The sequence below is a fragment of the Anoplopoma fimbria genome, chromosome 8, assembly GCF_027596085.1.
Source record: "Anoplopoma fimbria isolate UVic2021 breed Golden Eagle Sablefish chromosome 8, Afim_UVic_2022, whole genome shotgun sequence".
Classification (NCBI taxonomy): Eukaryota; Metazoa; Chordata; class Actinopteri; order Perciformes; family Anoplopomatidae; genus Anoplopoma; species Anoplopoma fimbria.
Window position 1 is genome coordinate 12,862,610 of NC_072456.1, and position 25,530 is coordinate 12,888,139.

The 25,530-nt window shown below is 37.5% G+C and overlaps 1 protein-coding gene across 1 annotated transcript; it reads right to left on the reverse strand.

The window, feature by feature from the left end:
- Positions 1-880: 880 nt before the first annotated feature.
- ptprc (protein tyrosine phosphatase receptor type C) lies at positions 881-25,166 on the reverse strand. The gene is made up of 32 exons (XM_054602956.1): positions 25,146-25,166; positions 21,304-21,413; positions 17,888-17,911; positions 15,611-15,823; positions 15,246-15,446; positions 15,042-15,064; positions 14,621-14,884; positions 14,277-14,513; positions 14,070-14,183; positions 11,897-12,031; positions 11,614-11,769; positions 11,101-11,247; positions 10,107-10,315; positions 9,942-10,002; positions 9,673-9,781; positions 9,416-9,453; positions 8,982-9,091; positions 8,652-8,742; positions 8,129-8,205; positions 7,856-7,892; positions 7,655-7,752; positions 6,773-6,898; positions 6,420-6,577; positions 5,677-5,812; positions 4,668-4,817; positions 4,429-4,519; positions 4,138-4,274; positions 3,737-3,871; positions 3,486-3,608; positions 3,205-3,362; positions 2,086-2,221; positions 881-1,699 (listed from the first exon to the last, which is right to left on the reverse strand). The coding sequence occupies exons 1-32, from the start codon at positions 25,164-25,166 to the stop codon at positions 1,406-1,408; spliced, it is 4,119 nt and encodes a 1,372-aa protein (XP_054458931.1). The 3' UTR covers positions 881-1,405.
- Between the last annotated feature and the right edge of the window lie 364 nt (positions 25,167-25,530).

Below are 25,530 nucleotides of genomic sequence, written 5' to 3' on the forward strand. Positions count from 1 at the left end.
GATGGTTTTTATACTTAGATTATTCTTTTTATACATTGTATATTTATTTATGTTGGGTATTTAGAGATTTAAAATAAATTGTAGCAGGGAATTCACTGTATCAATTGAAATGTTTTACTTATGTCAGAGAAATGTGGCGATTTTTATTGACACTCAAGCTGACACAAGATCATCATTTCCATTTGAAATATACGGATGGTTTGTTTATATGATTGTGCTGAATTTGAGGAAACTGTTCATTTTGTATCTTGTGTGTCTTAAAATTTGTAACTGATTGCCTTTGACAATGATTACACAAAAGATTTTAAATTGTATCAAGGTAAATTATTGTATGTTTTCCACACCTTTGTCCTCTGTCTTTTATATTATATTTAATAATATCTCAACTTTATTTGTATGTTTTGTGACTTTTGTGCCCTTTATGTTGTAACTTTTTTTTCTAAGTGGGTTTTACTGAGCTTTTTCAGGAACAACCAAACACCAGTTGAACCAGTCTATAAAGCAGTTGGGTGTTAAGTGCCTTGATCAAAGGCAATCCAGTGGGGAGTTCTTGGGAGCGTTATTCACTAATATTCTTGGTGTTCGAAGGTAATCAAACTGGCAACCTTCAGTCAGAAGCCCTCCTTTTTAATCTTTAGGGCACTGTCTTCACCTGTCACGTCTTTTGATGAGCACTAGCTAGCTGACAACTCCACAACTGTCATCAGATATTGATTTAAATAATGCTTAATCATGAATGGTGAACGTAAATATGTGACATTGTCTTTCCAACAGAACCAAGCCAGCGAGAGAGGAGCACTGACATCTCTCATTTGAGATCATGAAAACAGTTTTAAGAAGCTGATTTACTTGGTAAATCCAGCAAAATAATGTTAATCTCTGCAGAAAAAAATGAAACTTTATTGTTAATATGCATATAATCAACATAAATAACACTCTTTTTGTAAGTGTCTTTTAATGAAATGACCCAGTGTCACATGACACATTTTAAAACTTACTGAAATAAATGTGTGTGTGTATGTTTAACTGTAGACAATAAAATATTTTTATTTAAGGGGGAAAAATTTAGAAACTAACTCAAACTCAACATGCACTTATTTAGGTATAATTTAAACTTTCTCACCATGGCCCTTAGTTTGACGACAGCATTTCCAGTAAACATTAATCACAGAACTTATTTGCACTCTTACACTTTTCCTACTAAAAATATTTATAACTTAGAAAAATCATAATTTTGGAAATTAACAAAATATTTGATCAAATTCTTCAACAAATCTCAACAAATAACAGTGTAAAAGCTTTACAATGTGCATACATTCATACTGTAAAGTAATTAAAAGAAAGCATTCAACTAAAGCGCTTATTCCCAAAAGTAAAAGGCACAACCACCAGCCAGCCAGCCCTCTCAGACCTCCACAGTGACAGTGGCATCATTGCTGGTGTCCTCCAGTGGTGCTGTCTCAGTTTCAGGCTCCTCTTTTTTGTCTTCCTTCCCTCCATCAGCAACAAGAGGAGTGCTCTCTGCTTCCCCCTGCTGGTTGTTGCTGGTAGTGCTGGCTGGCTGCTCAACCTTCTCCCCTGCTTTGGTTTCGTTGACAATCTGGACGGAGTCGCCTGCAGAGGCCTGTACTGCTTTCACTTCCCCGTTCTGGACAGGGAAGACCCCCTCCAGGGCGTCGTACAAGAACTGGTACTGCTCCTGTAAGAGACGCAGACAGATTTTAGTATATTCATCTTGCGATATTCTATATGTTTTGTCCAAAAATGCCAGAAAATACAAAACCAACAATTAATTTATTCTTCTAACAAGTGTAGCTGATTCTTCTGAGCCATAGACCTCTACTGTCATCCAAAAACTATATAAGAAGTTAAATAAATTAACAATACATTTAACCTTTGGTAAAACCTACTACAGCATATAGGAGGTACATAAAAACTCCTCTACCTTGGCAGAACAGAATCTGTCAATTATTGAAATTATTGAGTCCCTGACCAGCCAAGTGCTATAAAACTTTACACTCTGTGCTGTTGGGAGTTAAAGCTGTGACACTGTGTGCTGACTGATATTGGGTTCCTCTTTCTTACCAGGTTGGAGAGCATGCCTTGTCTCTCCTTGCGTAGGGTTTTGGCCACCTGGAAAACATCCATCAGCTTCTCAGTCTCAGCGCTGTCCAGCAGGTTCCACAGTGCACAGAAAATCCCTGAACGGGACGAGCCATCACTGAGGAGAGGTAGCGCACGCACACACACACACACACACACACACAAAGTTTAGATCACACTTTTGCCATTATTTTCATTATTTGTTCCCATTAATCCTTTTAACTTTCCTTTTTCCTGGTCGTAGCAGGCTGCAGCATATATAGTATATAGCATGTATAGATTGCTGTTGTTAATTGCTTCTGGATATGTTGAGGATTTCAGACAAATAAAAATGACCTGAATAGACAATGTTTTGCAAAAAAAACACATATTTGATTGTTTTGTGCTAGGTTATTCCTGTTCTGTTTATACACATGATTAATCATCAATCTTCCACTTTGTTTTACGTAGCTTAGTGAAAATATATTTTTCAGGCCAGACTCAGACTATTAAATTGTCTCTTTAGAGCATCCTTAACTGTAATTATTAGAAGTTTGAGAAAGATGGGCCCAATTATACAATCATGGTCATACCTATGGATTATTTATTTCTCAAGTCTTGTATTTCAACTGGAGAAAAGAAACTCCTCACAGACAAGAATCATATAAACATCTTCCAAGAATAAGGTTGCAATATAACTCTGATTAACTGCTTCTCTGATTAAACATATTTTAGTAAGATATATACCATTAATTCATAAAGTAAATTCTTGTTCATTGATTAGTGATTTGTTAAAATGTAGCAAGTCTAGTGTCCCCTGAAATGTTTGACAAATTTAAGGTGCTAAAATTAAAATCTGCTGTTATTTTTCTATAAATACCTAAGGTATGTAACTTTATAGTTTAAATTGGTATCAAATGATCTGTGACCTTTATCAAGCTCTTTAAACTGACCTCGTAGGAATCACAACTTGGATCTGCCCAGAAACTAAAGTTGGAGGGGAGGATTTGTTCTCCAAAAGAGTTTAAAGGCTTGAAATTGAGCTTTGAAAGCTACTGTTGTGGCTATATACACACTGCCCCTTTAAGATTCCAGGGGACATTTTCTGTGAGGTTGTCTTACTTGCAGTGGACCACAATGGGCAAGCTCCTCTGTGATTTGCTGCCACAGCTGTTCTTGATGTCCTTGATCATGTCCGTGAGATCTTGAGCTTTCTCCGGCAGGTCGCCGCTCGCCCACTTCAAAAACTGGAACTGTTTCACTGGCCGACTTTCTTTCCTCTGTTGACAGAAGTGTCGGGTTTAAACAGCTTGTTACAATGAAATGACAAGTCAGATCACAGGCTGATGCTGATAAATATGGGAATAGATTTAGACTTTGTTAGTAGGTTACTGTTGTATCACCTTAACGTGACGGATCAGCATGTTGCGGCTGATGAACGTTGGGGAGGTGTCTGTGCTTGCCAGTTCCACCTCATATTCCCCAAATGTTTTCTTGTCTTTGTCCCAGTAGACACAGTCAGACTCCTGTGAACAAGAAGACACATAAGAAAACAATTGTATCTCCCATACAGTATATGCACCAAGAGCATAGTGCATTCCGTATGTAAGGTAGATACAACATTATATATCATGATATGTGCATGATACTTTACCTTATCTCCCTCACTGCAGTCTGAGAGCATGACAATAGTAGATGCTTTCTTCTGGCAAACCATCGACCAGAAGTCAGCCATGGTGTCTGGCAGTGGAGTCTGTGCTGTGAGGAAGGCGCGAGGGCCCCAGTATCCCTGTGCAGGTAAGAAAACACATAACAAATAGGATGTGATTTGATTAGATTTGTCTTAAAATTCGACTGGCTGAATGCAAGATTCATTCAGAGTTAATGAGATAACACCTGCTACAACAGGAAAGATGGAAACAGGGACACAGTTTGTCTTGCTGCATTGAAACAAAATACTACTTATTTTTGTTTTGGCATCCAGGTTAATGTCGGCGGTACAGTATGCAGAATCAGGTTAGTTAATAAGCTGAAAGGGCCAGTAAAATAACATACATCTATGTGGGATGCATTGATGTATTTAGTGGACTCCTCATTCTCCTCATCTGATGACTCTTCTTCATCTTCCTCACTGGGGTCACTGTCATGACTGCGTCCTTCATCAAGCTTCAGCAGCACTCGGTTGTAGTCATCTGAGTGAAGTGAAATTGAAGATAATTACTCTGGTATATGATTGCATGTTCACTGTAATGCGCATAATAAACACAGTGCATATATACAGATACATCACGGTTGTTATTCCATAGTTTAAATTGTAATTTGTCCCTGTGTTGAGCTGATACTTACATGGGATGACAGATGAAGAGCGATTCTTCTTCTTGTTCTCGTCTGTGATCCCTGTGTTGATTGTCCTCCAGTTTTTATAGATGGGGAGTCTCTGAATTATTAGACAAAGATGTTTCACCAGATCGTCATTTCTTCTTATTAAATAATAAGAGGTGGGAAGGATATAGACAAAGGGTAGGACTACATTTTTACATAGCTTTTAAATGGATCATAAACATTAATGTTTTGGAATCTCATACCTCAAACTCATCCTCCATTAAGGTGGGTTCATTTCCTGAGTTTTTCTGTTTTAGCGTGCTCAGTGTGCTGTGGAGCTCAGACACAGTGATCTCAGTCTCTCCGAACTGATTGTGCTCCAGCAGCGCCTGGTGAATCAGGATGTACTGGGCCTGCAGGAGGAAAAATGTATTTAAAAACCAAAGGACAGACAGTTTGGGGATATAAGACAAACTGCTGTTGAGCTATACAATCCACATCTCAGATTTTGGCAATTTAAGTCACAGCTGAAGATCTTTTTTGTTGCTGTGCTTGAATAATGTACCTTTTTTTAAGTTGTGATGCCTCCATTGTTTTGCTGTTTTTGTGCTATATTCTCCTGTTAACCAACTTTTGAAAGGTGCTACAAACAACTAATTTTACGTACTTACTCTCTGTGCACTGTTAACTTTCTTTAGCTGCTGCCCTCTGGTGGGCGCTAGAGAGCACACAGTTTCAGTCCATCACACTCATTTAACCAGCCATGTACAGTGTGACACATATAAAATGTACATCGACAAAATAAATAACGCCAAGATCCTGAAGTGCCACCAAAATTATTATAGATTTCAAACAGTGTGCCATTACAATAAAAAAAAGGTATTGTAAATTAATTCATTAAAATATACCTGCTTTTAAATAATGCATTAATAATCTCAGAATAAAAAGGTCTGTATAGTGTAGTTATCAATCAGACCTTAATCTTGTACAAAAGTGTAAAGTACACTGTAGCAACTTCAATATATACAGTGTATGTTTGTTTGTCTACCTACACAATGGCTGTGTCTATGATTGTGTATCCTTTTCTGCTTAATTGTCTGAGCTGAGCTGTTTGTTCATGTTGCTTTACTTCCTGTACGTTTGGTCTGTGATCTGTGAGCACATACACTGAGACCTGGAGTCACATTCTTTGTGTGCGTCAACATACTCAGCCAATTAATTCATCTGTAATGAGACACACACTGTGCCTAAAATATGACCTTGATATCTCACCTCGACTTGAACCATTAGACATCTCTGTCTGCGGAGTCTAACTACGTAGCCGTAGATGTCCACTCTGCCCTCCGCCTCCAGACCCTCCATCATGGCATCGATGCCAATGTAGGTGCCTGTCCTGCCGACTCCCGCGCTACACAAGAATAACAGTGTTAATACATGATGGTACACATGTCTATCAGTGGCAAGTAAAGATGAAGTCAAGCATCAGTTTTGAAGCAAATAGACGGGAAACGGCCTGATGAGTCCCCCTAAAAACAAGTTAAATATTCTAATCTGAAGGAGTGTTAGGAGTCCAAGTTGGAATAACTTCGATATAAAAACGTACTTTACTGCCACACAGTCTGTATAGGTACAACTAAATGCAGTTTAGCATCAAACTAGATGCAAACAGTAGCACATGTTTATTAAAGACATGTACTGTATATAAAGATAAAAAAATAATAAGGTGGTGACAATAGGAAGGTATATGACTGCCATATAGACAAATTGCACAAAACACCTTACAGAATCTAAGGTACAAATGAGTGCAGCTCTGGTATGTCAGTAATGCAATAAATACTGGAAAAAATTGCACTCTGTAGTGTAGTGCCAACCAACTACTTAAAAAAAGGAAGAGATCACATCTAATGTAGCAAAAGCACAATTATGTTCTACAATTGGCAAATTCAAATTGCTAATTGAAAAAACAGAGGTTGAAGAAAAACGTGAGCTGATCTAGAACGGGAGCTTGAACTTACCTGCAGTGAACGACGATGGGGCCGCTGAAGAAATTCTTGAAAGCATTGACACGCCTTCTCAGTTTCAGGAGGAGATGTGGCTCCCCGGGGACGCCGTGGTCCGGCCAGCTCATGAACTGGATGTGGGTCACCTCCCTCTCTGAGTTCTTCTCCCTCTTCTGCAGACACACATGGTTATGCAAATATTCACAAAGCATATAAAAACACTGAACAATAAATATTCAATCAAGTGTATTAAGATAAAGATGGACAAAAATACTGGCCTCTTCCTCTACTCATACTCACATACGTACACACACAAGTTAAAAAGCAAGAACATATATTTCCATATTAAACGTTTGATGGAGACTCACATTAGTTAGGCTGAGATGGCGGATGGTGTAATCCGGACAGTGGTCCTCTGAGTTCAGCTTCACTATAAACTCCTCAAAGATCTCTGTCTCCCGGTCTGGAGACGGCCAGTACTGCGCACACTTGACCTGCAACACAAAATTGCGTTTCAGCAACACATCAGTAACACGGTTGATTGCGCACTTCAAACCAAAAGTCAAATATGCAGTTGATGCATGTTAAAAGCAGACAAGTACAAACATTCTGCAAAATGATGAGACCACAGGGTGCGCATGAGTGTGAATTTTGGGCTTGTCTACATCTTGTCTATATCTGATACAGTAGCCTATATGTGGCCGATGACATGAGTGTGTTTAAGTGAAAGACAGACTCAAGTCAGTCAGTTATGGAAATGTTTTTCTTTTTTGTGATTGCTTACACACTAAAAGTGAATGCTTAAGCATCAAAACATTAACTTTTGTAACCATGCCTTAAACAAAGGCACTAAACATACAAACACATTTTCCTTTGCACTGTAATTGCAAGTCTTGAACACACTTCTCACAAAACACGACACACTGTTATACCTGGAACTGGCAACACACACACATACACACACACACACACACACACACACACACACACACACACACACACACACACACACACACACACACACACACACACACAAAAGACTAATCGAACACTGAGCCATACAAATTAGATGAGCTTCACTGAGGTCTTTTTGTAGTGGACCAGTACAAATAGACCTTAGATAAGCTCACCTCTTTTTTGAGAACTTTTCAAACATGGAGGCAGTGGGATTGAGAGGACAAGAGGAGGTGGATGAGAGGAGGAGGATAAGAGGAGAAGGCAGGACAAACAGTTTAAACTCCTGTTCTTACCCTGTTTCCCTCTTCACAGCGTGTTACCATGACAATGATGGAGGACTGTTGCTCCCAGACCATCCTCCAGAAGTCACTCACAGTCTCCTCCTTCGGCCCTGCAGCACACACAGATTATCTCAAAAGTCTCATACAGAAACATGTGACACAATGACAGCTGCACTGGCTGAATGTTTGAAGAATATGAGAACTTTATTTTACCTTGAGCTGCAATGTACTTTTTGGATTCCTTGAACCCCTTCAGGAGGAAAACAAACGATGCTCAATAAGGTGTGTAATATCAGAAATGAGTCATGAACAATGTGTCTATTTAGCTCCGCAAAACTGTGCAGTTAGGCCAAAAATGTAGTCCTCTAACATAGCTATTCTGGCTATTATCTTTATATGATTAAATTTGTATGTTGTTTGATAATTCTTATGATGGCAGCAGTGGTTGTAAAAGCTTTAGTAGTATTATGTGAGTCATTTTCATACATCAATGAAGCTGGCATTGATGTAGTCACATCCTGCCTCTCCATTTCCGGTGGTCATCTGGACACGGTTATAATCATCTGGGAAGACAGGAAATTAATAAATAGATTATTTAAAAAGAAAAATCCCAAAAGACACCTTAACAACCCTAAAACAACCCCTTAATGAACGAGGAATGTGTGTACATTTTCTTAAAATGAAGGAACTGTTTATGGAGACATAACATGTAATGTAATAGGTAAATCTCACATTGATCGATTTTCGAATAAAACCAACCTGCTCACTGATTTGCAACATTTCCCAAAATATTTGAATACACCTAGGAATATTAAATAAATGGCTGCCACAGTATATTCAGTAAGCAACATCACAATAGACAAGCCTAGTTACCACGGATGGTGTGATTTACTGTTTTGTTGGTGAAGTTTATTGGTAAAAACAGTGAATAACAAAACACATTACACATCCAGCAGGTGCATTCATCCCTGTTATCTAAAACGCCTCAGGTGTTGTTGGACAGACTCACATGGCAGGATGTCCACGTAGCGGTTCTTGGGGACATTACAGGCCTTCTTGGCCTCTTTCACGGTGTACCTCGAGAAGATTCTGGGGATGCTCTGAAAGCAGGAACAAGTTGTGTCATTTGCCAAACACCAAGCAGCAATTCCACAGCCCACACACTTCTAATCAAAAATTGTCCAAGGCCCTTAGCATGCACAACATCATTGGTTCAGGTCCAGCCTTGGACTCCTACTAGGCTATTGAACATCTTCTTCTCTGCCACTCCAATCCATCCAAACAAGACCAATACAGACCAAAAACAATGCTCCAAAAATAACAAAGATATAAAATGAACCTGAAACTCTGCCAGGAAAAGTCTTCCCTCATCAGCGAGCTTCCTCTTGTAGGCTTCCAGCAGGACCTCTGCTGCAATCGGCTCAACAGGCAGCAGGTTCTCCTCGTCATCTACAACAGCAAACCAGCAAATAAGACAAAGATACAATGTAATGCTAATAGTAATTTATTAATTACAGTATAGTCAATATTTGAATATTAAAAATATAAATATTTTTTGTTTTTATGAATTATTTCCCTTGCAACATGCTTCTACATTTTCTAACAAGGGATAAAGGAATGCATCTGTATACTCTGATTTTTACAAACATCGTTAATCGTTGAAAAAAAGTAGCGGCTAGAGGTGAGGCCATTTATCACATACTCAAACAAGGCTTTATTCATCTGGTTCAAGACAAAATACAGGATTCTGAAACATATTTAAAGTCTACTCACTTGCTGTAGAAATAAGCATCATGTCTTCACCCAAGTTACTGCAAATTACAAAAAAAATATTTATGATTGTCCCCAAATCATTTATTAATGCAGACACTATATATAAAGAATGGAGAAAAAAAGGCCTACACAAAGAGCTTATGTCTGAAATGCAATAATAGATATCTTCATGTACTGTAAATGAAAATATATGTATTGGAAGTGTTTATATGTATAAAACAAAACAATCACAGTCAAACTGACAGAATAACCCTTACTGGGACTTTCTGTGCTTCAGAATGTAAATCTTGTAGACGACCAAAAGCAGAGCCACAGATGTAAGGATGATAAGGGAAACCCGAAACCCAATGACAGCTTTGTCATTATCTGTAAAATGATGGAGAAATAATATGAAAATGGTGGCATTTATGTTAAAGATGCAATGAATAGAAATGTAAGTGTGCACCGTCTGTCAAAGCGAAATGTGTCACAATATTTTACTGAACAATGTGAGACAATTTGTGGCATTAATTTAAACAGCACTTACAGGAAGTGAAAACAGTGTCTTTCTTGGGCTCGCTCCGATGATATCCATTAAAAGCAGTCACCTGGAAACACAAACAATCCATTAATTAGGAATTACAGCATTTGAACAAAACTATTGATAAAGGTATAATAATTTTGTGAAACCAAAAATTAGGATTATGCAAACCTCCAGTCTATATTCTGTTGAGTAGCTTAGATCTTTGAATTCAAAATCGCACTTTCCGTTTTCAAGCTCATTAGTCTTGACACCACCGTTATAAAGACGTGCAGTGTATGTCTTCTCAGGCCCATTCCAACGTTTTCCATAAGAACAAGTTACTCTTATCACGTTATGTTCTGGATGATTCACCTTCAGTGAAGTGATAGCTTCTGGTACTAAGAGAGTGAAGAAAAACAACATATTTCCCTTTAGATACAACACTGACTCACAGTCAAAGTGACACTGAAGTTAGCTTTAATGGCCGTTTTAACACTAATAAGCATCATTAGTGTGTTGCTGTATTGGTTGTCCTGGTTGTCAGTAGTGATATATAGACACATTCTCTAATAAAGATGATCTAATTTACTTTGAAAACAATTATTGTTATAAACTCAAAGTAAAAAAAAAAAGATAACAGAATTTGTAATATTATTCATCATTATTTAGTTAGTATTCTGTATTCTTGTATGTCAATAAATGATAAGTGATGATGTTTTATACATTTTCTAAAACGTTTTGTCCCAAACAGCTTTTATGTTATGGAAGTTGTGTGAGGAATTTGTAGGTTGGACATCACATGTGTCTTATTTTTGTAATAAAGCTACCCTGAAATGCAAACTGTAGATGTTAAAGCAGGAAACAAATTAATTAAGAAATGGTATATAATTGGCAGACATATAAGTTAATGGAATAACATGTACATTACATAAAAAAAAGTTTATTCCACTTAAAGTTGTTGTTTGTTTAAAATCCATTGTTTAAAGACATGATTTACAGTGAATGAAAATGAAAAACGTTATATATATTTTTACAAATTAATTGTAATGTATCTGTCTATAATTCTAGTCAATAATTACTCTGGTACCAAACTCCAGAGTCAGAAGAATCAGAAAATCTGAAAAATAATATTATAAATAAAACCGTAATAAATAAATAGGCTGTCTTTTTTTTAGACACTTACTTCCCGCCTCAGTTTTGTGGATAACTCTAGTTGTTTGGTTAACTGTCTTGTCGTTGTATTTGGTTTGGACGTCACAGTTATAGGTGGTAAATGGTTCCAGTCCTTCAATAATACATGCTCCTCCTGGCGGTTTCACGTTAGCTGGAACTGCAACACAGTTTGGTTGTGATTAACTAAACAACAATGCGACAAAAACAGAATAACGGAAAATATAAAACAGCAGATTGTTTTGTTGGTCAAGTTACCCATAAAGGGACAAGAAAATAGATATCAGTCAGTCAATCATTCAATCAATATCATCAATGTGTCATTGGTAGATCACCAACTGTGGCCCTGCAAGCTAAAACACTCAGCATGCTAAAGTGTTAGCATGAAGCACTGAGTCAAATGTCAACAGTATGTTTCACTATTTAGGTAAACTGACAAGTAAAATGATCTCCAAAGACTTACAAAAGTGCATTCCTGTAAAATGAATCAAATGATAATAGGAATACTCTAAATACTTTTACTTACTATTTTGTTTCTGATTGTAGTGAGGGCTACAACTGCAGGCATAAGAAAGCTTCTTAAGATCAGGAAGGACAGCTCCACACTTCCTACTGGTCGTGTCCCATCTCAACTGAATGGAGGTGTTGGTGGCAGTTTTCTGTGTGAAGCTTATTGTAAGATCTGTTGGAACACATCAGACATCTGTAACACTGAACTTAACATCTGGAGCTGTTCTTTTCTCCAAAGTTATCTCAGGATACAAGCTGGTTCTTATCAATGCACGGAGGTGAAGTGAATATTAACATACCACAGTCAATCCTGACTTTGACAGCAGTCGTGTTTTTTACGGGGACATTGTTTTTCTTGATCTGACCAGTACAGCTGTAGTCTGTGAAGGGCTCCAGATCAGACAGTTTCTTGGTGTTATTGAGTTTACTGGTTTCTGTGGAGACACAAGGATGACAGCTTTTCTTCTACAGCTGGTATTTGTTTCTTGGTGCCAATGAGCACGTAGACTCAAATGTGAACACATTCACAGCAAATAAATAAATATTTTATTTACAGAGAGCACAAAGCAACAGGCTACCTCCTCTTCCTCTTACCCCCAACAGACAATTTAGATTCAGATTTAAATAAAACTGTTGAGCATCTGCTGTGAGCATTTTTCCGTTGAAAAGACTCTAAAAGTGGTTAAAAAGTGAAAGTTTATTCAACGTCTATTTGTAGACGTCTATTAGACGTTCACGTTTAGACCACATGTCAACGTGATTTGCAATAGTGCATTTGTAATCCTCTACGTTGTGCTAATAATGTTATATTATCACTTTAGAGGCTTACTATGAAACCATATCCACATTTCTCAGTTGAAAGCCAATATTGCAAATCACGTCTAAATGTGGTCTAAACGTGAACGTCTAATAGACGTCTACAGATAGACGTTGAATAAACTTTCACTTTTTAACCACTTTTAGACATAAACGTCTTTTAAACATCTTTTGAACCTCAAACTGCTCACAGTAAAATATGTAGCCATTAAACACGTAGTCATAGTAACACATTAACAGTTTACAGGACAAATAAGACCATCTGACACAGGCAACAATGAATTAGTTTTTATTCATACAACTACAATGAAATTGAAAATGCACACAACAGAATCTCCCGTTTCTTCTTTAAATGTCGTTGTCAAAGCCTCCAGGAGCCGGTTTCAGATGATCTGTCATATTTCAGATGGATGTCTGTAAATTAAACAAGAATTATAAAACATATTAACTCTTGAACCAGTCTGTTCATCGGTGACCATAATCGATTTTAAACGTCTTTTCAACGTAAAGATGCTCACTGGCATATTACACATTATAATACTTTATATTGTTTATATGTTGCTCTATGCCAAACAACAATGTTCTGACTGTCTTCTTGTTTGTACATCAATTTATTTTACTCACTACTTCCCCATTTAAACTGTGTACCTCCCCATTTAAACTGTGTACCTCCCCATTTAAACTGTGTACCTCCCCATTTAAACTGTGTACAGCCCCATTTAAACTGTGTACAGCCCCATTTAAACTGTGTACCTCCCCATTTAAACTGTGTGTACAGCCCCATTTAAACTGTGTACCTCCCCATTTAAACTGTGTACAGCCCCATTTAAACTGTGTACCTCCCCATTTAAACTGTGTACAGCCCCACTAGCTCTCTGTAATGTAGTTTGGATGTAAAATGGCCTAAAACTCACTTTATATCAGTGAACTACAGCGACAGCCCATAAACACATCAACATTAACTTACACACATATTAATGTTTACTGTTGTCCAGGTAGCAGTAGCTACAAGCTAGCATGCTAACGCTACAAGCTAGCAGCCTCGCCTGCATCGTGAATAACTGAATCCAGTAGTTGAAGTACTTACACAGTGTGTGCAGCGTGAAGCCTCGTGTTCATCAGCTCGTTCCTGTCGTCGTGTCTCGTGAGTCTCGGCCGTTCCTCTCGTGCAGTCGAAGTTATTCTTGCGCATGCGCGTTACAGCTGTAAGCGAACTTTCTTATTTAAGAGTAATGTATAAAAATGACCGGATCACGACGTCCTAGAAGCTTATTTTAGCAGCAAATAGTCGATAAAGTCCGATATTTCCGACTTTTTATGTGAAACATTAAATTTCAACGACCAGTTGAATACTTTACATAAATACTATAATGTATATAATATGTTAATGTCGTCTCTCTTACGTTACAACAGAACACATTATCAACCAAATGGTGTTTTGTTGAAGTTGTAACCGTGTTTTAGCCGGTTGAAAAGACGTCTATAGACGTTTAGACCCGATTTCAACCAGTTTTCAACCAGATTTAGACGTCTAAATCCCGTCTAGTGCTCACTGGGTCTACTGTGGCCAATGGTCTTTAGTTTCCATATATTCCATATAAATCCATTCATAATGTTGATAGACAAAGTCTCTTTACCTCCCGTCTTTCCACTTACCCTGACAGGTGTAATCAATGGTGAGATTGCTGCAGTTTGGAGGTAAATTTGGTTCAATTTTTGCAGGAAGTTCAGTTGGAACTGTCTGAGTTATTTCCTTTGGATCTAAGAAATCTGTAGAAAGAAAGGAAACGTCACAGACATTAAACATCATGACCCAAAGTCCACATGCAATTTGAAAACACACAATGACTCTACTGTACATACCAACAGTGATGTCTTTGGTGAGGTGAAAGAAAGCCCCACACTTTCCTGAAGTGAAGCTTGTAGTTAAATTTGTGCATATGTCATTGTAACCAGGTTTGATGCAGAACTCTGTATTGTTGCTTTTGCATGGCATAGCTGGAATATAATTTTTTGTTGAGAGTGAAGAGCTGATGTCCCAGTTACTCCGGTAACAAACATATCCAGGCATGCAGCTGCCTTCTTCAACTTCAGTTTGATCTGAAATACATAAGTGAAATGATCTGCACACATCCGTCTGTCGGTCACATTTTATAGATTAAAATAAAATACAATGAAAATCAAACGTATGAATTATTTTTACTCACTCATATTCAGTGTCAGTGTCATAGTTCTATTTTCAATGTGTTTACAGGGTGTTGCTTTGCCAGCGTTATCGATGAATGTCACATTGAGCTCATATTCAGTACAGGGCTTCAGATATGGGATTTTATGTGATTTTTGATTGAAGGACTGAACGATGGGTTTGCCTGGTCGGCCCTCTTCTTTAACGGTGACGTTGTAGTTGGCGGGGGTAAAGTTCAAAATGTCAACCTGGAAGCCAAACTGGATGGCTGTGACATTGTAAAAACCTGAACACAAAATCAACAGAGTTATAAAATCTCCTGCTGTGGTTAATACAAACCACCTGAGGACATCTGTCATTCTCAGACAGTTTGTTCATGTAGATGTTGGAAAAAAATATAATTAGTGGTTTGTTAAAAAATGAAAAATTATAGTGATACTCACACTCTGGAGGTGGAGGGGAGGGGCTGGTGTGGTGTTTGGTGAACACATTAAAATGAGATTAGAGAAGGAAACAACAAAATATTAATATACAATTATAAAACTTTGAAAACTACGAAGCAACTTGCAAGTGAAGCAAGTGTCAGTATTTCATGAACTTCTAGTAATCCATTCCTTAGCAGTGCTAGTGTTAGTAACTGTTGTCCCTACTTATCGCAGTCCTCAACAAGACAAGTGGAGGGCATGTAAGGAGAAAAATCAAACCTTTGGTTGTAGGAGTCATGGTCATGTTGGGCGTGGTGTTTGGAGGTGAAGTCTGGATTTGAGTGGTGGTATTCTGAGAATTTATTTGCTTGCTGGTTGTGGGTGAGGGTGATAGAGAGGTGCTTGCAGGAGGAGCAGTGGTGGCTGTAAGATGGAGAGCATGCTGGAGGTCACCTTCATGTAGAAATACTTAACTGTCCAACAGTAAAGTCTGACTAACATTCTTACCTGATATAATGCATATAACAGCAATATCATGCTGAATGCAACACTAATGTTCCCAATAAAACTGAGTCAGAATACATTACCAGTCATGAGGGCTGAACTGGGCTCTGGATTTGGGGAGTTTGAGGTGAGGGTTGGTGCGGTGAGTGGAGGTTTGTGGGCAGTTGTTGAGGTGTTTGAAGGCGTGACAGGAGCTGCTGTCACTTTGCGTGGAGTTGAGGCGGTGACAGATAAGCTGGTCATCGAAGGTAAAGTGGAAATTGTGGTGGTGTTTGGAGGTAAGAGGGTTGAAACATCTGTGTTCCAAGAAAACCAAAATCAGGCCAAAGACAATATCTCAATGCTAGCTCCTACTTCATCAAAGGAGCTACACGTAGCATTTTCCCTCCATGATGATGACCACATGAATCCTGTTTCCTCTCGTTACAAATATGGGGTTGCAACGTGTTAATCCTTCCCTCACATTTGTTTTATCAAGAAGAGAAGAGGTGAAAAAAAAAACATAGTAGCACTAGGCAAGAGCAAATGGTGGCCAACCTCAACAGGATTGTGTCAACAGAGGTATAGTGATGGCATAACGTTGCATCAATAGCTACCTAAATGAGCTTCTTTACATAGTCAATAAACTTACTATTATTAAACCAGACTTGATGAGACTCAAATTTGACGTCAACTTTGTCTCACAGAAACTGTAAAATAAACTCTCTATTTACATAAAGACAGCGAATAAGATTTCAGATACAGTACAACTTGATATACAACCTAAAAGTAACCCATAAATCTAGCTTGTTCTTAAATAACAGTAGTCTCACTGTGCAGGCACTTCAGACGGGGAAGAAAAACATAAATTTATTTAATGGGGTGAGCAATCAATGGATCATTACTGTATATAACTTAATCAACATAATTAGCACAAACACTATGCACATTTTCTGGAGTATTTTTCCATAATTTGAGGGTGTAAATTTACACTCCCAAAAGTATAGATACTTTGCAGCCAGTAATTACTAGTTTGCTCAAACTCAGCTTTGAAGCAGGCCAATTAAGGGGAGACACAGCAGGTGAAAAGGGTTAAAAAAATGAGCTAATAGATACCACCCTGGAACTTCCCCATTTGATTACTTACACTTAGAATATTATTATTGTGATAAAGGTTTTCTGAAATGTTAAGTTTGAATATGCAAATAAAGCATTATGTTATTAAATTATATGCTAATTTGCGTACCTTTCCAGAACAGTTATCTGAACATTGGATAAAGCCAGGCTTAAAATTCTTGTTTCATTTTATCGACATATAAGTCAAAGCTTTTTACAAAGGGACTTTTGAAAATCTCTTTTCATCACTCCATAAATCAGAAAATGACGTCAACAGCCACAAAGAAATCTATTTTCACCATGTTATAGATCAGGCTATGAATGATATTCAAACAAATCCTTCAGTAAAAATCTTAAGAATATAGATTGGCATAAAACTGTAAAAGTTTGGTGTACGTCAGTGCTTCTGATGTGGAGATTTCTTGCTCAGAACACGAGAAAAAAAAGTTTATTGAGAAAACGGCCTTTAAGATATGTATTGTAAAATTCCATAAATTTTGCAAAACACTATGGTAAATAAAAAGTAATAGAAGGATTAGTTTTTCTAAAGTTTGAAATATGCAATGGGGCTTTATCTAATGTAAATCTACATTAAAATTAACACCTCAATGTGTATTTTGTCTGTTTTCTTTCCACTAGTCTGAAAGATAACATGGAAGCAAAATATCCCATGATGTCAAAATTACAGTGCATAAAAAACAATAAGACACCTTGGGGAAAAATACCTGTGAGTAAAATTAGACCTGAAGATTGACTTTTCTTTCCTGTGCACCACTGTGAGCATTATGAATGCCACACTACTTCCTGCACTGGGCTTAAACGCAAACCGCCATCGCAGATTAGCTGCATAATGTATGAACATATGCGTTTCATTCTACTTTGGCAAAGCAAAATGTTCTGAGATGAGCACAAACTGGAATAAACTTACATGTTTTGTACCGATATAACTGTCTGTAGGTGACTGTGTCCCCACATTTCTCCAGTAAGGGCTTGCTATCTGATACTTATACTTTACTTTGGAACTGTTTATTAGTGTCTGCCATTAAAACTTTGGGTGAGTCAGGTCACCTTCATTTTATTTCCATTGTCAGGCCAAATTCATTTCATAAAATGCTTGATTTGGTGCTGAAGAAATGAGACAGAGTAAATAAAGTTTGAGGTGAAGGTGTTGCACAAGGTTCAGCACAGCTGGTGGCATAATTAAAATTAAACATATTGTTAATTAATAATAATTGATTGTTATATGTTATGTGTTGCCCACTCACCTTTTGGAGTTGGAGATCCTTGACCTGCACGGAGAAAACGTTTTAACATTAAAAGCTTTTTTGTCATGAAAGAGTACAATGCAGTGCACAGAATATGCAAAAAATGAAAAAGAGACAAATAACATCAAAAACTTCGATTTGTTCTTTAAGTTGAGTCCTATTAAAGTGTCCTCTTATCTGACAGATAAAACTCTTCCTGCAGGGCCAAAAGCATTGTCAGGTCAAACAGAGAAAAAGCAACCACTTTCATCTGAAGTTCTGCAGGAGGCAGTGCTGAACAAACTGGTTGCCATAACAATGCTGCAAAGAGCCACACTTGCTAGTTCAGAAAGCAAACCACGATTTCCTGCTTTGCACTGAAACCTAGAACCTCTCCATACTTGCACAATTAGTTTCAGTTTGCACATATCACTTGCTCATATCGAAGCACAAATAGACTTTCTCAATTATATCCTCGTTCTTAGTTATTAGAAATGACAGCGTCACCTAATATTATTTCAAATAATATTTCAGAATGTTTATCACACTCTTTTCTGATGTTACATTGGTTTAAAATAAGTATGAAAAGGCTTGTAAATTTAGTTTGGCTGTTTGCTCACTACATCCCTAATTTTAAGAATGAATTTACTGTTATCACATGTTGGCTGTTTTGTCCATTTGTTCTTTATATAAACCGCAATGAGTGGAGAGGTGATGGGGGACAGTCAAACAATGAGTCTCAGGATGTGGTTTTGTGCGCTCTTGTTTCTCTATATTCGAGAAGAGATGCATGCTCTCTGCAGTGACATTTCCCACTTCATACTTTGCCAGTGACTAATTTGAATTGTTTCAGTGAAAGGTTTGAGAGATGCACTTGTGCTTTATGAATAGGTTTAAGGTCACAAGCGTTTTGTCCAAGTTTGAGAAAGAAGCAGAAGTAGAGAAAGGGATACAGGGCGACCGTGGAGAAGGAATTCAACAATGCCACAATCTAGTGACATTTAGTAAAGAAACAGATACAGTGTCTGGATCATGGTCATGTATCAGTTTTCTCTCTATCACTTATCACCATCAGTTTTTTTTATCTGCCTCTACTTTCTTCTCATATTTTGCATTAACAGGCACGCATGTTTAACATTTCTGACCTCACTTCTTCATTTTACGAACTGCACTTCCCTTTTTTTCACATATTCTCAAGTCGTTTACTTGTGCTCTGTCTCAGCCTGCTTGGTGCTATGCTCTGCTCTGCCAGGAAATGAAGGAAACTCAGAATGGAACACGGAAGTGGTCAACATTTTGACTACCCGGTCCTGCCACAGCTAAAGAAAACTTGAAACTATTTTGAATCTAGACTAGTTGTGTGTGTACAGAGAAAGCGCGTCTCATATTTTCTTCTATCAAATGTCACGGTAAAACACCATAATATGCATACTTGTGATACAACTACTCATTGCATGCAGAAGTATTTACTGTTTGATCATTTTCTTCCGTCACAGGGGGAAGTTTTCTGCAGAAGCAGCATGAAATGATATATATAATTTTAAGTAGATTTACCTGATAATACTTCTATACTTTTACTTAAGTAGGTTTTAGAATGTAGGACTTGTAATAGAGTATTTTCACACTGTGGCATGTCTCGTTTTACAAGACATGCCACATTGCATAAAGTACCACTACCACTTTGTAAAAATATTTTTTAAATGAAATGCCTTACATTCAAAACTGTAGATGTATTTTCTCTTTCAAACCTAAAATATAATATTCCATTAATATATGGCAAAATTACCTCTTTAAGAGATATACTGTTATGCAGTATATCACACTGTTGGAGCTGATTCTAGGTGTTTTTTTTATACTGTTGGGTGTTTAAGTTTACTGTATATCAATGCATTGTGATGATTGCATATTCTCATATTCTTAATCTGCAAAGAAACAATAGAAAATGCGCATATTTTCCCTCTGAAATGTAGTGTTGTATACATATAAAGTACCGTAAAGTAAAACACATCAGAATAGTACTGATGTACAGTACTTGGATAACTGTACTTAGTGAATATCAACCAATGGTTTTACGTATTCATGTTAAGATAACTAAATTGAAACAAAATTATGAAAACATAGTCTCATTGCTATAATAAAGTATTGATACTTCACTGTACAGTGTTTTAATTATGAAAAAAGATGCTCGATCAATGGAAATAGAAGGCATGTATAAATATAAATGTCTGTTGATGCGGTGTACCATGATAACTCACCTCGCACACTATAGCTAAGAAACACTGTATGTCAGACACAGACAACGAATGCTGACCCTGACTGACATTATAGACAGCAGAGTGAAATATAGAATGAAGGGTTCATGTAGCTCATGTATACAGACATCTCCGCTGAATATAGAGGAAATTATTTGAAGTGTTGAAAAGTAGCAGAACTCTGAGTGATGCAAGAGGCAGCAAGGTGGGTCTGACTTAACACACGCACATATGCATGCACACACACACACACACACACCCATATGCATGCACACACGCACACACACTCAGACATGTATCATATACAACACCTACAGCCTAGGGTTGAAGTGAAAGGCTTGCAGGGACACACCCAGAAAAAAAAAAAAGTCCTCTCATCTCTGACTACCCCCCCCAACACTCACACACACACACACACACACACACACACACACACACACACACACACACACACACACACACACACACACACACACACACACACACAAAAGACATATTGGCACATATGCACACTTGCACTATCACACGCACACGCTCACACGCTCACACACACACGATGTCAAAGCAGAACAGAAACATGATTGCAAAAATTCCCATAGCTTTGTGGCAAATGAAAGAACACGTTTTGAAGAGAGTCTTCTTATTAACAGCACTCTTTGATTTAACATAACTGTTTATTCTTTTGCCAAAGGGGCTCACAAACCTGTCACTTATCAGCTTCTCACATCACAACTATGTGTTGTAATGTCTTGTGTTCTTGGGGTGGGAACGTTAGAGAACCGTGAAGTAGCACAAACGGAGGCGCAACTCAAAGACATGATAAACTCTAGCTTGTCATTTCTGCTCTCAGTTTATACTTAAAATGATTTTATTTTGTGCGGTGATATTTTCAAGTTTTCAAAAAAAAAGAGCAGATTGACGAGCATTTGCGCAGACAGATTCATCTCTCTATCTGAGGCATGGAAAGTGTTTAACCCTTTCCCATAAACACAATCAACACTATGCTACAAAACAACTAAATTAGGCGTTTAGAAAAAGAAACCTCATCATCTACAGCTGGATATCACTCGTTTTGGATTTTTTATTCTTTTGAAGACTTTCAGATGACAGACACAAGGACGCAACATATTAAAACACCAATTATTTTTCCTTTCCTTCAAGAAGTAGATGAAGATAATTACTTACAGTGGGCTAAACTGATGATCCCGGCCCAGAGCAGCAGGATCTTGAGACCACAGAAACCTGCCATATCCAGGAGTTAGGGTGTGTACGGCTACACACCATACAGTACAGTCCTAGAGGGGACCAATAGGCAGATATTCACCAGAAAACTGAAGCCGTGTTTCCGCTTTTTAAAATGTATTCTAAGAGAAAATAAGTTTTTAAAAAATACGTTATTTTAAACTACATACGTTTTTCTGTGTTATCAGTGGACGCAGCTTCCTGGACTTGTTCCCCAAACCCTAAACCTCGCCTCTGGTTTCAAGTCAAGCAAGTGGGAGTGATGTCACACCAAAAGAGCCTGCCTTTACCTTAACGTTTTGTGACAGGAAGTCTCATTTCAGCTACGCCACCAAGAACAGGAAGTCTTCTCTCATCTAATCTTGACTTGCTTCTGCTCAAGTGTGAAATGCCTCTGACTTATGAAAAGACAGGGTGAAGTTCAGCTTTTGACGAAGCCTTTCTTTCACTCAAATATTGTGTTTTGACATATTATGATTTCAGAGTCATGCTTAATAAATGGCTGTTATCAAATTCATAATTAAACTCCATATCAACAGACAGAAAAGTGAGGAAATGCTGATGTTAACACACATTGAGGCTTCCAGGTAACTGTTTTCTGTCTATTTGACTTCTTTTAGAACTTTTGAAATCAGACTTGATGAGAAGATTGTACATCTGAGACACGAAACGTACACTAGTGAAACTAGTGTACGTTTCGTGTCTACAACTCGTGTCTACAACTCCTCCCTGTTCTCGAGCTTACAGGCCTACAGTCACTCGGCCATGTAATCAAAAACTCACGAGGAGCTAGCACTTCACTTTGCAAGGAAAAAGATTGCGTCTTTCCTTACCCCAACTTTGCTTTTTTTTTTTTTTTCTCTCAGTCCGAAGAGAGAAAACATGTGGCCATTGGCTCCAGAAGTGAATTACTTCATTTCTGTCGTTCCTTCTGTGTGAAATACATTTATAAGGGATGTTAGATCTCTTCAAAGTCATTGATCGTGCATGGTGTTTGATCATCATGCTCTGCCTTGAAGCCCAAAATGCTTTACTTCTGTTTACATACACACAAAAAATAAGGGATAAAAGAGGAAGGAGAGGAGTAGAGAAACTCTCCGGGGAGCGAGACTCACACACTGGGTGGTGAGCTGATATGAATCTGGATGAAACACAGTCAGCTATTTCATGCAGTATATGAAAATAATACATGCAACTAAGCAGATCCATTTTTTGAGTTTAGACAGTTAGACACTGAGCTGGTAGAGCCGTTTACTTAAGCCCGCAGTTACACAGTGGATGAAGCTCAGCCAGGATGATATGAATCTCTAGCTGATATACAGATTAAAAAGTAAAGACCAGAACAGATAGATCACGTCAAACCTTAGAATATTTTTTGTGTTTATTCTGAATAGAGTTAGGTGTTGACAGTTGCTTTCTTTTTTTAAGTCATGGTATATTTCTGTGGAAATAAGTTTGAACTGGAAACAAAAAAGGAACGTCCTGAGTTTCCGACAATGAGCTCACATTTTTAGTATCAAGATCTAAATATGGATTTCCTCCTAGACCAGCAAAACACATGGTATTGGGTTATTTCCACGTCTGAGAGTATAGATTCTTGTAATCAGGAAGTGGGCTCTTAAGCAAGCAGCATCAAGTTAATGCAATCTAAATTAAACTGTGTTCACTGTATTTAAGTGTTGATGTGTGTTAATCCTTAGATCCATACAAGTCACGCAATAATTTAATTGTCTTTCAATAATGTCAAGTTGCAAGATCTGACATCATTGTAATAATTTTAGATCAGCACTACCAATATGCTTCCCTAGTGCAAAAACGTATGTGTTATAATGACATTCGTGATAAGACATTTAACCAACAGTGGCGCACAGAGCACATTTTCCTTAGAGGAAATTAAAAGTCAGAACCTGCTGTTGACCAATCAGGGACAAGGTTACTCATTCACAGTATTTTCTCTTTCACTACAAATTTGCATGCTATTCTCACACACTCTCACACACACACACACACACACACACACACACACACACACACACACACACACACACACACACACACACACACACACACACACACACACACACACACACACATATATAAATATTACTGGAGACTGATTACTGACTACTGACTACTCCTTTGGACTTGATTGTCAAGCACATATAGTAATCATAATATTTTAGTATATATTATACTACATTTATTATAAATAATAATAATAATAATAATAATATATAATTATTTATGTTGTTGTTGTTGTTGTTGTTGTTGTTGTTTTTATATGTCATATTATATATTATGCAATACTCTGCTCTGTATTCATTGTCAGGAACTGAAGTGAAGAGAAACGTTGCACTAATAAATAGAGAAATTGGTCATCACCCAAGAAACATTGGCCATTTTTTGTTTGCGTTTCCCCCTTAATATAAGGTATTAGCTTTATAAACGCTGAAACATTTCATTGTCCACAAACAAAACTTAAAAGCATTAATGTTTTTCTTTATGGTCTGAATCACACATTAAAATGACACACTGTTTCCCATTTGAGCCTTTTGCTGTCTTTTCACAAACCAACCACAAATTGAAAACAGAAGTCACATGGCCTGAGAAATGACTCAGTCACTGGAGAGTGGCAGCCAACCACTGTATCTCCCTGCACCACTGTCATATTTTTTAGTTTGAGTTTAAACCTCAACTATGAACATTTTGCTTTTGAAATAGTTTAATATGAGTTTTACTTGTACGTGATTCGACAAAGATACAAAAAAAAGACACAATCTATTAGGCCCTGAACCGAGCCTAAAATCAACATCACATCAGTATCTAATCTCTTTTGTATCTTTGCATCACGTTAGCACATTTTATTAATACCATTGAACTTAAAATAAAACTGTATTCATAAACAATTTTCCTGCATTAGCAGTACATTGAATTGCTGTGTTCAGAACCAATGATATGTGACATTGATTCATGTACAGATGTGCAGTTTGGTTTTGTGCATGGGTGTCTTAGCATTTGGATTCAACACTTGTGGCTTAGCTTTACTTTCAGTCTCATCCTACTAGTCACTTTTGACATTTTATGACCACAATTTTCCATGATCATGTAAAGGTTGTTTTCCTAATTTGTAAAAAGTGGTATTGGTTGCCTTTTAGTTTAGTGGCCTTCCTGACGGCCTGGGTTTGAACACACACTACCCATCTTAAGGGACCAGCTGTCTCTGTTAGGATTCATCTAAAGTTCCCCTCCAGACATGTTTTGAGACGTATAAAATACATTTCTCTGGATCACAATTTATGCCTGACACTGACACAAAAGTTCAAATTCCTTGTTACAATTTTTTAAAATCTTCTCCTTCTCCCTCATTGAAAAATCCAGAATCTATGAATATGCAAATATTGTTCATTTTAAAGGTTAACCTTCTAGACACAAGATGTTTGCTGCTTCACTATAAGTCCACTTAAAGCGTACGTATGTTTGCTGGATGCTTCAAGTTTCAGAATCGACCATGATTGGCTTCCAGTTGGCGGCAAATGATGCGATTTCAAATAAATAATTTGTTGGTAAAGAAAGCCTTTACTATAGCGAGCCTATTGGAACCAGATATTTTCGGTTTTTTTCCACAGATAACACTAAAGATAACATGCAGCTAAATCATGGGTCAGCAGGTGGCCATTATTATAGGTTGCTCCTGTTGCTGTTCAGTTAATATACGTAGTTGTTAGCTTCATTTGCACCGTAACCCTTAAACCTTGATAAGTTTATAGCATATCAGTGCTACTTACTTCCTTGTAGTTGTCATACATGATTTGAGGGAATCGATAAACATTTAAGCCTCCAGAAAGAGTGTCTGGCTTTGAAGCAAACCCTTCATAGAGGCCAAGCTGTCAAACAGAGACTTTTTCGCAATGAGTTACATTGGGAAAGAGACATCTGTCACGGATAAACATTTTTTTAAAGGTAAATCAATTTTTAAGAACAGAAACTTAATAGCTGTAAAATACCATTAATTAAGTGTCATTAATAGCAGAGTAAATTATGAACTGCCATTCATTTGAGTGAGCAGAGGAAGAGTGGTTAGGAGGCGTGGTTAAAGGAAACGCTAGTGTACTTGCTCCATGGGCCCATGTTTGCGGAAAAATCAGATACTTTAAGACAGAGTGAAGTCAA